The sequence below is a fragment of the Typopeltis vanoorti genome, chromosome 17, assembly GCF_054136105.1.
Source record: "Typopeltis vanoorti isolate ZY-2024b chromosome 17, IOZ_Tvanoo_1.0, whole genome shotgun sequence".
Classification (NCBI taxonomy): domain Eukaryota; kingdom Metazoa; phylum Arthropoda; class Arachnida; order Uropygi; family Thelyphonidae; genus Typopeltis; species Typopeltis vanoorti.
In genome coordinates, this window is record NC_143565.1 from 31,763,115 (window position 1) to 31,778,812 (window position 15,698).

A 15,698-nucleotide genomic window follows, 5' to 3' on the forward strand; every position below is an offset into this window, starting at 1 on the left:
CACTCACTCATGGTTCTGTTACAGAAAAATCTAGCTATCGCCCCTTTCTTAACAGGTTGGTGGAAGGTGAAAAAGGACAAAGTTAACTTCCACAGATATCCCCCTTGTCCTTTTTCACCTTCCATATAATGATAAATTTCATCAACTGATATCCTATAACACCCTCTCAAAAGTTTATAGACTTCTTTCATATCACTCTCACTCATCTTGTCTGGAGTCCACATACTCTCAATCTAATGTCATCATCTGCATTCCATAAACCCAATATTTTTAAACTCTTCTTTGCAGCTTTTCCACGTTTTATTTTTATTTTTTTTTAGCCCTTCTGAACCTAGAAGACTAAATCTGCACAGTAGTCCAGATGCAGTTGTATGAAGGCTTTGTAAAGAGGCACTTACATTTCAAAGTTCATTTCAACATTGCAATGATCTTCTGAGTTGTATCTACAATTTCTGCTATGTGATCCTTGAACTTCAACTTCCTATCTACCATAACTCCCAGGTCTCTAGCCTTACCAGTTACTCCAAGCATAATCCCATCAATATGCTGTTAGATATCTCATCATGCCAACTTTACAACCATTATTGTTTGTCCACACTTCCAGCCCATTCAAATCATCATGTAAATGTGTATATCATCTCTGATTGTCCTGTCTGTCTTTGCATCATCAGCAAACAACTTAAGATCTCCTGTCAGGTCCTTCCCAATATCATTAAAATATATTGATTAAACAACAATGATCCAAAGACTGATCCCTGGGGCACACCACTGGTCACCTTAAATCTGGAAGATCCCTCCATATACTACTTTGATATCTGTCCATCAGCCACCCACTTATAAAAGCCAATAGTTTCTATTTCAGTCCCATGTGCTCTAGCTTATGCAACAGCCTTTCATATGGTATCATCAAATACCTTAGCAAAGTCCATCAATATCATAGTGCATCCATTCTCTTTATCCAACTCAGCCATAATATCATTATAAAATATAAGCAAGTTGTTCAGACATAACCTTTAGTAAACTAATGCTGTTCCTTGCCAAGTATAGCTTGTTTGCCAATCCATTTCTGTATGTGAGTTCTTACCAACTTCTCTAAAATGTTCATAATCACTCAAAGACACTGAATGGTTGATAGATATACATATCAGTCTTTGCACTGCCTTTGTGCAATGGGATTACCATGCAATCTTTCCATCCCTTAGATCTTACCTGAGCTAAGACTGAAATTATACAAACATGTCAAGGGCCTAGCTAGTTTGGCTGAACATTCGTTTAGCATTGTGCTGATATCCCATTTGTCCCTACTGCTGAATTTTTATCGAGGTTATGCAATGGCTCTAGAAGATCCTTTTTAAGCATCTCTATCTCTTTATCCAATGTAGTGGTAGAGCTACACACCAAGTTGAAAGATCTTAAAGTTAGCATTATTTGATCTATCACATTTCTTCAGTAAAGTTATTATTCTTCATTCTTCTTCTTTTACTTGCAGCATATCTCTTTTCACATTCCAACTTAGCTTTCTGTACAATACTTAACTTTTCTGGCCTATGCTTTGTATAATCCATAGCTCCTCTCACTCTTATTTCACAATATTTTTTCCACATTATCTTCTTTTTTTATGGATCTCTTGCTTAATAAGATTGCACATCCATTTCTTTCCTATCGTAATTGTTCTTTAAATTCTAGGGACACATTCAGATACCACATTCTTTAAGCATCTTTTCAAAGCTTCCCATGCACTGCTGATATCCTTCCCATTCAGTAACTAATACCTCAAAACCAAAGACAGTATTCTTCTGAGTTTGTCATAATTTCTAGCGTTGTAGTTCAGCATGTAACCTATCCTAATTGTAACAACCATACATCTGTCTACTTCCCAGGTCAGTATGGCATGATCACTGTCACATCCTTAACAGAAACACCTTCTGACAATGATCACATCTAACACCTTTTGTCTTCAAGTTGCTTCTTTCATATGCTACTTGAGAAGGTTGTCTGACAACAGCTCAATAAATTCTCCTTCAATCTTATGAGTTTTCTGTGCTACCCAAAGAATTATATGTTTAGTACCCATCAGGGTAATCTAGCGATGCATTTCTTCATCTCCAGATCTCCAGAACTGCTAGGTCTATAGTAACACTCTACCATATATTTCATCCTGTTAGCCTCCACTTTACACCACATAGCTTAAAATTCACTGCTACATGGGACATTATGACCATTATTACTTTCATTGCTTAACTGGACTCAGGTCATCTGATATCTTTGTAGTACTCCCCCCCCCCCATCTATTGTCTCTTCTGTCATTCCTAAAAATTCTATATGCTTTTTACTTGATTCCAGTTGGATGTAGCATCCAACTGAGAGTCAGGTTTCACTAATGTCAACAATTTTTAGCAACAAATTCAATTACTTTGTTTCTAATGCTCCTAGCATTTTGTGTATAAACATAACCTGTATAAAAATTACCTCCTCACTTTTTTTTTTTATACTTATATCTGCAATCTGCTTGTCTCAGCTGGGTAGCTATCTCTTTTCTATTCCTGGATAACTCAAAATGCCTGAATCCAAAGCATAGTCCATCACTTTAGCAGATTCATAACCATGCTCACCTGCTGTTCATATCACTATTACATCTTCACATCCCAGCTGAACTTACATATTATCAGCATTTCTCCCAAGATGATCTGATCTAGCCTCCATGACTCTGCATCAAGTCTCATTCCAATAAATAATTTCTCTAGGCACCAAATGCAAAATTCACTCAAGTGCTGGCTATCCCTCTTATGAGATAGCTAGCACTTGAGTACAAGTTTTTTCTATTATCACACTCACTCTACACATTCAAAATCTTGCACCCCATTCTTTCTACACAGCCTGCACATTAAATCATTTGCTATCATAGCCCTCCCTCTTAGCTCATTACTATCATATCTCAGTAATTAACCAATCATTTTTACTTTCTTTCTGCCTGCCTGGTTGCCGAGTAGCTAGCATACCCACTCTCTAACCAACAGGCAGCAGGTTCAAATCCCTTCTGTGTATGGGGTACAAATGTACTACAGGTTTACTGATAACCTTTCATAGGTGGGAACCACAAAAATAAAAAATTCTCACTTTTCTTTCTTGCTTCTTCTATCAAGCCTTTTATATCTCCATCATACTAAATTTATCACTATTATATGCATAATAAAGTCATGGTGTTCATAAAAGAATGGTCAACTTTTTAAAAATATCTACTCATTTTGTTTATATGTACACTAAATGACTGAAACAGAAAAATGTCAGAAATTTTCAACAAACCTAACTCTGATCGAGCAACATTCATAGCAGCCATTTCTTGCCAGGTATCAAAAACAGGGTCATATCTCCACATAGATCTGCTAGCTGAGCCATCAGGAAACTCTCCTCCAGCCATATACAACATATTCTGACCTAGAAGTCAAATAAATCTTTTAGCTCTTTATACCAGTATTTATCTACATTTTTATTCACTTTTTTTAACCTATGACAGGGGAAGGGAGAATGGAAACCATATTATTAGATTAATAAGCAGAGTTTAACAAATTATGAGTATGCAAAATCCTACTTGCCATGAAAAAAATGCATATCCCCCCCCCCCGAATTTTTTTAAACAATATGCCATAATCAGTCAATAGGAGTTCTGTAAAATGATTAGTGGCTATCATCTTTAGGAGAACATTTCCATTGTGTGAGAACCATTCCATGAAGAAGTCAATAAATAATAAGAGAATAGTAAAAACAATGAGCATTTAGAATTAGGTGTTGATTTACACTCATGATACAGTTTACTGGAATACAGTGTTAAAATTATAATAACAAACACACAAGAAACAATAAGTGAAAAATGAAATTACAAATGAAGACTAAAGTCTCATGAGGGTTGGCTAGCCTTAGATGTTTGACAGGAGGCATAAGAATTCAAAAACTTAAGAATTAATGTTTGTTTGTTTTTTTTTTTTTTAAAAAACAGCATTAATAAATATAGTTGTATTAACCTCTCCAAGATTTGGGAAACTTCAATAAAAATAAAAATACTTCAGACACAAACTTTGTTTGCTTACACTTGGACAACGGATTAAACCAAGTATATAATTTCTTGGTATCTTTAATATATATTATAAACAAGTGGAAAAACCTCCAACAACTATCTCTAATTCAGAGTATTTTAATAATAAGGTCTGACACCTTTTAGCTACTCATATAGGAAAATATGACTTCTGCATTACTTCAACCTTGGTATCACTTCTGGGTCTGGCTCCAACTAATGAGATCTCAATAAAGGTCAAAACCAGTCTGGGTAGTGACCCTTCCAATAATGCAAAATATTATATGTCTGTAAAGATGTGTGCTTTGCATTATGGGACATTTAGGCAAGAATATATATAGAAACTAATGATATGAAGTCATTAGTTTCTATATATGAGTTGCCCCAGTCCTGAAAATACTTCAGGTGCAAATTTTGTTTGCTTACACTTGGATAAAGGATTAAATCAAGTATATACTTTCTTGGTATCTTTAATTTATTGTATAACCAAATGGAAAAACTTCCAACAAAAGACAACGAAAATAGTCAGAAGCATTGAAAATATCAACTACATGTGAATGGCAAACATATAGAACAAGTAAAACATTTCAGCTACTTAGGCATGATTTTTATTGAAGAGGGCAAATTAAATTTGGAAATAGACAACAGAATCAACAAAGCTGGTATGGTAGGAAGTCAACTGAATAAATTTATATACAATAAGAGAGAGAAATTAGTCAAAACACTAAATTAGCTGTATACATGACAGTGTTCAAACCAATTTTAACTTGTGGATCTGAGAGCTGGTGTTGTGTCCCAATTTACGATTTCTACTCTAATCTTACAAATTCCTTTTATCTATATTATTCTTCTAACTTCTATGCCCTAGATTTTACCAAAACTTATACCAATATCTAAGTTATTGCTCCCCGTAGTACCCCTAATATTTGTATTTATACTGCGCCTTTTGGAATATTTAGTTTAGGATATTACATACATAAACAAGGAGAAAGAACTCAAATATATCTGAAAGTGTAACTATTGCAGTCTGATATCTAAATCCATACATCATATGGATTTAGATATCAGGTTAGTTAATTGGATTGAAAATTGGCTGTCTGATGGATAATATAGGGTTATATATGAAGGAGCAATGTCGAGGAAGTCACAAATGGAGTTCCACAGGTCTCAGTACTAGGCACTCTTCTGCTTACTTAACCTATGTCAGTGGAGAGCCTAGGGATATTCAGTTGTTTGCACTCGAGTTTTTTTTTTAGAAGTTTTTTGGGCATCAGATTTATATTTGTTGAATATTGTCAGTATCTTTAATGGAATGAAAATAGCAATAATAGCAGAAGAATTAAAGGAGACATTTATATGTATGTGGTGGTGGGGTGAGCATTATAAATGGTAATACACACACAAACAAACACAAAGTAAAGTGAAATTTGGTTGGTAAAATAACAGCAGCTGTTGATAAGTTTCTCACATTTGAACTTTGCAATAATGAAGTATGGTAATATTTCTCCATCTGACTATCTGTGTGGTGTCCAAGGCATGAGTACCAGACCTGACTGCCTGTAGTAATGATTACAGCTGTATTTTTTTTATGTTCTTCCAAGAAGATGCTTGTTGATATTCCAGTCTGCTCATAGTAGGTGGGTTACATAGTTTAGTTGATAGGTAGACAAGAGGGGACATGATAGAAACTTATAAGTTATTAAAGGGGTTCTATAAGATTGACACAAAGAAAATTTTTCAATGCATGACAAAGAGAGAGAGAGAGAACTAGGGGTAACCTCTGGAAGTTGTGTAAGCATGTGTTTAGTAAGGATGTCCAGACCAGATTTTGCATGGAGAGGTTTTTGTGAGTGAGTGAGTGGAATAGATTGCCAGAATTAGCTGCAAGTGCCCTGACAGTGAATGAGTTTAAGAAAAGGTATGATAGATTTTGTGTGTACAAAAGTTAGTGTGGGTCTCCTGCAATGAGTCTCTGGAATCCAAAGAGATACCCATATAGGGCCAGTTTGGTCATTAGGCGAACCTAGGCAATCGCCTAGGGGCGCTAAGATTCTGCTACGTAGTTCGGGGAAAAAATATATAGAGACAATGTATAGGGGTGCCTAAATTTTCTTTGCCTAGGAGCATTAGATACTCTTGATCGGCCCTGCCCATATAGTAATAATAATAACAACAAGAAACCGTATAAACCCCAAGAGCTGGGAAAGGATGGAGATGGTCCTTAGGGAAAGTGATATGGACATCCAGTTTCTGATAGGATATGAAAGCAGTGCGGAGATAGCATTTTTTCAAAATTGCCTTTTTTTTTTGACATACCTGCTGAGAGGGAAGATGATGAGAAAAATTGTGAATATATCTGAGAGTATGAGTAGATTTTCTTATACTGTAAAAGAGAAGTTATCATTTGGAAGACACATTATAAAGCTGTCTAGAAAGGTTAGACTACGGTTAATCTTTTTTTTTCCATAATAAAACAGATTCTTAGATGACTGTTGAGGTGATGGAGGAATGTGTCTAGGCCATCAGGCCAGACACTGAGAAGAACACATCATCAATACATCCTAGCCAGACAGAAGGCTTAAGTGGGACTGTGTTAACAGCTCACTTTTTTAAACTATCCATGTAAAAACTGGCAAGGGGAGAACCCATTAATATATCCTCTGTTTGTTTGTATATCTTGTTCTTCCAAGAAAAGTAATATGTGCAAATGGCATTCAAGGAGATACTCATAAAGAGAGAAGTGATGCCACAACTGACCATAATATCAGAATCATTTAAATCAAAATTTCAACAGAAGCATTAGAATTTTTATGTCAGAAGAGGTGTGACTAGTAAGAGATCTCGCTGTCTGGATAATCTATGGGGGGGGGATGTCAGTAGCATCTGAGAAGATTATTGAATTCATGGATTTTAGGTAATCCACATATCTAGGGAAGAATGACTCATGGGTTTTAGTTTTTTAGTAAAATATTCAGGTGGCTAAGAAGTTAATCGTTTTTGAGCAATATCCTTTTGTTTTAACCTGAAATTTGATAGGAATCATAACATAAAGGAATATAAGTAGATTGGTCTCTGGGCATAACATCCATTTTACAGTTATATTCATAGCATTAAGGACTACAGTGATGACTATATTTTTGTTTTTCTGTAGACTCCTGAGAGCACAGAGTTGGCTAGATGAAAGATTACTTTTGGGGACCAATGCTTGCATAAAAATGTTAGCAATGTCAATCCTAATGCTGTTAGCAACATCTGAAGCCAAATTACAGATATCGCATTTCATGTGAAACATCAAGTCTAATGATGTTACTTATCTACTAGCAACAGCAAAGTTGTAGGCGAGACCAAAGATGTTGATGGCCACTTTATTTAGCTTGTTTAGAAGGCTGAACTTGAGATTGAGATCTTGTATTAGAAAGGTTGTTAAGTGTATTTCTTATTTTTATAAATCAAAAAAAACACAAGGAATAATACTATTTATTTAAGCCATATATTTCAGACTGAATATTACAGGCAATCATCAGTCATGACAATAGTTAAAAAATGGATTGATTTAAATCCATTGTTCTCATTCCACTTTGTAATTAGCTATTGCTGCTACTGATGATGGCCTGTAATATTCAGGCTGAAATATATAGCCTTAAATAAATAATCTTATGTATCCCTTGTGTTTTTGTGTGTTAATATAAAGAAACTTCTTGTGGCACAAGTATCTCTTAAACAACAATTAATTTTTATAAATATTTTTATGTGCAGAAGCATTAGAAATGTATGAACTATATTTCTGATGATTTGAGATGAAGAATTAAACTGTTATTTAATTCATCCCTTGTGGCATTTTTATTCCATTAAATTTTCAGCTCAAGTTGTAACCAACCCTAATCTAAATACATGATTTCTTGACAGTGATTATATTACCATTTGATACATTTATCATGGAGTGGATTACCCTGATAAATTTGCCTCAATTCTCACTGCAAGCAAATAAATCACTAACCCAAATTTTGCATACCATCTGAACTTTTTTTGCTGAATTATCACTGTCTTCACATCTACTGATTGGAATGGAATGGAATGGGCATGTAAATTAAAAAAAAAACTTTGATGTGATGCACAACCATCTTAGATTAGGTAACCATTGACAAAGTGTTTTAAAAGTATCTGCATTTAAATTACTGGCTTTTTATTTACACCTTTGCGCTGCCCACAGAATTGTGTGAGCCCAGTTCCATTAGAAGTGCTGTGCACAGCGTGTTTATCAGTATATAGAGAGAGTTTTCTAGCTGTATGGGTTAACATGTAGTCAGGAGATTATGAGAACTGCATGCTTATAATAGCCCTTCATAGCAGCTACCTGTTATTTTCGATATACTAAAAATACTCAGGATGAGGAAGATGTTTGTGAATTGGACTATTAATTATAACTATACAGAAGATGTATCAGACTGCTAAAGAGCATGTCGACCACACTGAGTTAGGATGCAACAACTTGTTTGGGCTGTGAAGGCATGCCTCCACTGCAATCCTGTGAGAATGCAGAAAGTGATGACATAAGAGATGAATGTTTCACAGAGAACAGTGTCTAACTGATGACCTGGAGATGAGAGCCTATCATTGTTCTGCTGGACACTTTCTAAAACTACAACTTGTGGCAGAGAGTGATAAAATCAAAGATACTTCTCTGGTGGTACATGAATAACACACACACACAGAGATATTCTTTTCACAGATGAGAATATTTGCACAACTGAAGAGTTGTTTAACTACCAAAACAATCAGGTATGTGCCCCAGATAGTCGCATAGCATGTGCTATAGCACACAGGATTCAGAGAGGTCATCACCCTGCATCATTGATGGTTTGGTCAGGGGGGTGATGTATCAAGGATATCCAAGTTGCATTTCTGTGAGAAAAGGATCAAAACCTCCACTAAAGTGTATCAAGACTCTGTGCTGAAACCTGTGGTACAGCCCCTGAACAACACCTTTCCATGGCAGGCAGTGGACCTTTCAAAAGAACTCAGCACAAGGCAAGGACCACACAACAGTGGGTGGAAGCAAATGTGTCCAACCACACATCACCATCTTGAAATCCTGATCTGAATTTGTTGGATTTCAAATTGTGGTTGGAGCTTGAGAGAGTAGTCTGCAAAAAAAACAGCACCACATCTTCGCCAGCCTGAAGATGGATTTTGAAGTGAGCATAAGCAGCATTTCCATTGGATGCTGTGTGACTGCTATTGATATGTGGCCTTACAGACTTCAGGCATGCATGAAGGCAAAAGGGGGATATTTTTTGAACACTGAGTGCTGCTATATGCACATTATACATGTGGTTTATATGTGCTGAAAGCTGTAAATGAGTTATTATTATTATTATTACGGGTATCTCCATGGAGTCAGTAGACTCATCGCGGGAGACCCAAACTAGCAAAACAATATCTGTCATATCTCTTCTTGAATTCATTTACAGACGAAGAGCTCACAACTAAGTCAGGCAATGAATTCCACTCATTCACCACCCTCCAGGCAAAAAACCTTGTTCTGACACCTTTGTTAACCACACTCTTCTTTAATTTCCAGAGATGACCTCTTGTTCTTCCATCACTATCACACAGCTGAAACATTTCCCCTGCATCAATCCTATAAAAACCTTTTAGTAATTTGAATGTTTCTATCATATCCCCTCTTCTTCGCCTATCAACCAATCTCTGCAATCCACAAGCTCTCAATCTATCAATGTAGGGAGCATTTTTTATATCACTCACCAACTTGGTCACTCTTCTCTGAACCCTCTCCACAGCCTCCTCATCTCCAAGGAATCTAGGTGACCAGACCTGAGCACAGTAATCCAAATGTGGAAGTATCAATGCTTTATAAAGGGGAATAATAACCTCTTTATCTCTGGATGTCAGTGTGTTCCTCAACAACCAAGTAATCCTATGTGCAATCTTGGACACCTTAGCAATGTGTCCTCTGAACTTCATCTCCCTATCTACCAATACCCCTAAGTCCCTAGCCTCATCAATCTCTTGGAGTACCTTTCCATCGATGTAGTACACAGCTGGTAATCTTTTAATCCCAAAATGCATGACTTTACACTTTTCCACATTGAACTGACATCCATTTTCTTTTGCCCATTTTACCAGCTTATTTAAATCCTCCTGCAAACTTTCAACATCAGCTTGATTTTTTATTGCACTACACAACTTTGCATCATCAGCAAACAACTGAATATCTCCCTTTAAGCTGTTTCCTATATCATTTATATACAAATTAAACAACATTGGCCCAAGCACAGAGCCCTGAGGCACACCACTGGTCACCTGCCTCATTCTGGACTCGGCTCCTCCATACACCACCTTATGGAATCTCTCCCTGAGCCATTCTCCTATCCATATCACCAATTTAATATCCATTCCCATCTGCTCCAATTTGCGTAACAGTGTTCTATGGGGTATCCTGTCAAAAGCCTTAGCAAAATCCAGAAGTACCACTGTGTAGCCAGTTCCTTTGTCCAACTCAGATGTTATTCTATTATGAATAGTTAATAGATTGCTAAGGCAGGATCTACCTTTAACAAAACCATGTTGGCCTCTATAGAGTATCATATCCTGATCCACCCATTCTTGAATTTTGTCTTTAACCAACTTTTCCAATACTTTTACCACTACTCCTGAGATGGTGATTGGTCTGTAATTCAATACTGCAGTTTTAGAGCCACCCTTATGCAAAGGAACCACTTTGCCTAACTTCCACTCCCTATGGACCATACCAGAGTTCAAACTTAAGTTAAATATCCAGGTGAGAGGGGATGACAATTCATTTGCACATTCACGCAACACCCGAGCTGATATTCCATCTAAGCCTACCGCAGTGTTTGCATTTAAGTTTTGCAATATATTTAATACCTCTGATTCTTTAGCTTCAATTCTCACATTAGGTATTGCTGTAGGTATAGAGATATCCTCACTTGGGTGATAGACTTTTGAAAAGTGATCACTCAGTAACTCGACTATTACATCTGATTTTGTCACCTCAATACAATCAGCACCCACTAAGGTTATCCTTCCGAAGTCATTCTTCCTCTTACTTGCCACATAGCGGAAGAACTCTTTGGGATTACCCTTGATCTCTTTGGCTAAGGTCTTCTCATAATCTGATTTAGCTTTTCTTACTATGCTGGTAACCTTCCTAGCTTGAGCCTTGTACTGCTCATGGGTGTCCTGATCGCCTTTCTCCTTGTAAATTCTCCATAACATTTTCTTTTTTTGCAGTTCAAGCTTGATACTACTGCTCATCCATCTAATGCCTGCCTTGTTTGACCTCCTAACCATGGGGACACAATCTGATATTGCTTTCCTCAGATACCCGCTGATTTTATCCCAAGCACTGCTAACATCTTTCCCTTGCAATATGTTCTGCCATGGGATGGCTGCAAGCTCACTCCGAAGCTTGTTATAATTGCCTAACCTGTAGTTCCGTACATACCCCTTCTTAATAGAAAAATCCACAGATTTTGCAACCTCCCAAGTCAATACCACATGATCGCTTTCACCAACTGGAGGTAACGAGGACACCTTACTTATGCATATAACCTCTGAACCAATAACCAGGTCCAACACTCTCACACCACGTGTCCCTTCAGTTACGTGCTGTTTCAAGTAATTATCTCGTAGAAGATGTATGAATTCCATTTCCTTTTTGCTACGTGATATTTCCTCCTTCCAATTGATATCACCGTAATTAAAATCCCCCATAATAATCACCAAGCCTTCACTCATTGCACTAAGTTGCTGATGCATGAATTCAATATCTCCCCCCGTACTCCCTGGCCTATAGCAGCATCCAACTGTATATTTGGTTGCGTTGGTCAATATTTCGCACCAGACTGCCTCAAATGAACTCTCATTCACATGTCTATCATCATGATATACTACTTTCTTTGGCTGCAACACATCAGCTATCATCAACAGTACTACTCCTCCTCCTGTTCTATCTTCTCTATCCTCCCTGAAAATACTGTACCCATCACATTCAATTCCAGTGACCACATCTTCTGCTGACAGCCAAGTTTCACTAATGCCTACAACTTTTGGTGAGATTTCACTGACTAATGCCAAAAATTCTTCTCTCTTATTTCGAATGCTTCTAGCATTGGTATACAAAAATTGCAGATTCCCTCTAGATCTTGTACCGGCTTTAGAACTGATATATAAGTCACTAACTACCGTAGTCCTATGCCGATTTTTATCCCCTCTCTTCTGCAATTTATTCAGCCTATAAGGATCAATAAATACACAATCAGTGCTAAAGTTTCTGATAAAGTTTTATTGATAGATTAAAGCACTGTTCAAGTTGTAACAGTATTTATGGCTAAACTAGTTACATTTCTTGCTTATTAAGGTCTAGTAGGTTTCCATCACATACATTATAGGAATCAACATCTAGTTATGAATTTTACTGGATGATGATGATGAATTTATTACTGGTTCAATTTTGTTGAATATATTCTTTACTTACACGTTTATATGCTATCTATAGTAGCATATATTATGAGTATTGACATCTATGTAGTCCTTTGTTGTATAAAATGTTATATGAAGATATATTAATATTATTATTTTTTTAATCTAGAGCTTTTATGTCTATTTTAAACACTGCTTCTTTTTTTTTTCTTACCTGTAACAACTAATCCATGCTTACTAACAGCAAATGGTAGACATGCCAAACTCAGCCATTTTCCCCTCAAGGGATCAAAGCACTCAACACTTCGTAAAACCACTTTATCATCTTCACCACCCACAGCTACAATTACATCCACTAAACCTATGAAATAATGACATTATTAAGAAAGCTATTTTATAATATGTATAATAATGAAAAAACAAATAATGAAAGTTCATCTTAAGATTTTAAAACATTTAACATAAACTATCAACAATTTATTCATAATCATCCTTTTTCAGTATCCCCCCCCCCCCCCCCACCCCCCCCCCCCCCCACCCCCCCCCCCCCCCACCCCCCCCCCCCCCCACCCCCCCCCCCCCCCACCCCCCCCCCCCCCCACCCCCCCCCCCCCCCACCCCCCCCCCCCCCCACCCCCCCCCCCCCCCACCCCCCCCCCCCCCCACCCCCCCCCCCCCCCACCCCCCCCCCCCCCCACCCCCCCCCCCCCCCACCCCCCCCCCCCCCCACCCCCCCCCCCCCCCACCCCCCCCCCCCCCCACCCCCCCCCCCCCCCACCCCCCCCCCCCCCCACCCCCCCCCCCCCCCACCCCCCCCCCCCCCCACCCCCCCCCCCCCCCACCCCCCCCCCCCCCCACCCCCCCCCCCCCCCACCCCCCCCCCCCCCCACCCCCCCCCCCCCCCACCCCCCCCCCCCCCCACCCCCCCCCCCCCCCACCCCCCCCCCCCCCCACCCCCCCCCCCCCCCACCCCCCCCCCCCCCCACCCCCCCCCCCCCCCACCCAAGGATATGCTGGAAGAAGGCAGCTCTATTATATCACAGCAAATACAATAATGAAAGGCTATTCTTTGAATCTGCCTCAAACCTGAAAAACTTTCCAAACCTCAACAAATTTTGGTGCATGAGACTGTCCCAAATTTGGGAAGTATACATCCTAAAATCTTTAGCTCAATGGCCTAGACTACCCAATTTGGCCCACTAGAGGAAACTGTTTAGGACTGCAGGTCCGGCTTCAGTTGCCTTTCTTCAGCCTCATTTGCCCAGTGCTGGTGCCTGCATGCACATATAATTGTTTTTTTTGTGACCCCTGATGATGGCAATGTAACATTGTCAAATATAGGAAAGTATTATTAATTAAAGTTATTTATACTTAATATTTTAGTATACATTGTTATTTCCTGAAAAAATAATAGTTATGAGTAACCAATGTATAAGTCTATTTACCAGAACTGAAAATATTCAGAAATATTTTACATTAAATTGCCAGCCTGGTTGGCCGAGTGGTTAGTGTATCCACTCTCCAGCCAAAAGGCTGCAAGTTTGAATCCTGCTGTGGGATTGGATGTTTGTGATTGTCTGTGAAAACAGTGGTGATGGTGGTGGTCGGTGGTAGATACCGCTGGTGTAGATGAAGGTAGTTGTGGTTAGTGGAGTGGTGGAGACAGAGAGTTGTAGAGCAGGTGCCCTCCCACGATGAGTCTTTGGATTCCCTGGAGGTGTTATGTAACAGTAATAAATAGTCCTAGAAAATTTTTCTATGAAATTAGAATAAAAAAAAACAGATCCACATATAAAAACAACAATAATCAACAATGGTATTGTACAAACACCAGCCACTAGAGATAAAATAGCAAACAGTGGAGAGAGTATTTGTAACAAACTCGTAAACCATGATGAAACTGATGAGACTTTTAAACAGAATAATAACAAAATATTTAAACCTTTACCTGGCCAAAGTAGAAGAAAATATAAAGCAGCTCAAAGAGAACAAAGCACCAGATACTTACAAAATAGTAGAACTCATCAGATATGGTGAAAGCGAATTAATTGCAGATATGCATAAATTCGTAAATTTAATAGGAGAAAAAGAAGAGATCCTCAGGGAAAGAATCACTAATCATTCAGATATAGAAAAAAAGGAAAACAAAACCAAATGCAAAAATTACACTTGGATATCACTGTCAGTGGGCTACAAAATTTTATCTAATATTATACTAAAAAAGAATCTTACCTTACACTGAAGAAAGTATAGGTGAATATCAAGCAGGATTCTGAAGAAATAGGTCTCTACAGTTGACCAAATTTTTACACTAAGACAAATACTAGAAAAAAAAAAAAAAAAAAAAAAAAGGGAATATAATCAGCATGTCCATATTTTACTTATAGATTTTAGAAAAGCATATGATAGTATTCATAGAGAAGGCCTTTCAGGAATATTAGATGAATTGTGAATATCTCATAAGATAATAAGTTTAATCAAAATTTGCACCACTGACAGCTGAAGCATGGTATTGGCTAATGGAATTAGATCTGAACTTTTTGCCATTATGAGAGAATTGAAGCAAGGAAATATTCTCTTGCCTATCTATTTTAACTTAGCTATAGAAAAATGTACAGGTAACTCTCATTATACGCACTTTTGCATATATATGGTTTCATTTCAATATGTTAGGATTATTGCTGTTTCCCATCCAAGGTCACAGAAGCTACACACGTATGTTATTTCCTATCTCCATCTGCAGTGCTCAATGGTTCAGTCTCTCTCTACTGCCTTATTGGTCTATGTGGTATTGTAAATACCTTTATCCTGAGCAATGACGATCTGGTTATGGAAAAGCACAATGGTAAGGAATTTGAGTTGAGTCCTGTGGAGGTTGAGCCTATGAATGCTCTTCAGAACGAAGTCACGTCTCAAGCTTTTAAATTGATAAGACAGAGTAATGGCTAGCTCTTCGCACTGCCTTATTGGTCTATGTGGTATTGTCTTTATCTGTAAATACCTTTATCCTGAGCAATGAAGATCTGGTTATGGAAAAGCACAATGGTAAGGAATTTGAGTTGAGTCCTGTGGAGGTTGAGCCTATGAATGCTCTTCAGAACGAAGTCATGTCTCAAGCTTTTAAGTTGATAAGACAGTGTAATGGCTAGCTCTTCGAACAACA

The 15,698-nt window shown here is 38.0% G+C and overlaps 1 protein-coding gene across 4 annotated transcripts in view; it reads right to left on the minus strand.

Moving 5' to 3' along the window:
- LOC150097270 (kelch-like protein 24) overlaps positions 1-15,698 on the minus strand; it is a 218,732-nt gene that overhangs the window by 87,564 nt on the left and 115,470 nt on the right. For all 4 annotated transcript variants that reach the window (XM_090407144.1, XM_090407143.1, XM_090407141.1 and 1 more), the window contains 2 exons: positions 12,750-12,896; positions 3,304-3,435 (listed from right to left, as the gene is read on the minus strand). In XM_090407144.1, the coding sequence (XP_090263270.1) occupies positions 3,304-3,435; positions 12,750-12,896 (279 nt within the window). The remainder of the gene's footprint in view (positions 1-3,303; positions 3,436-12,749; positions 12,897-15,698) is intronic.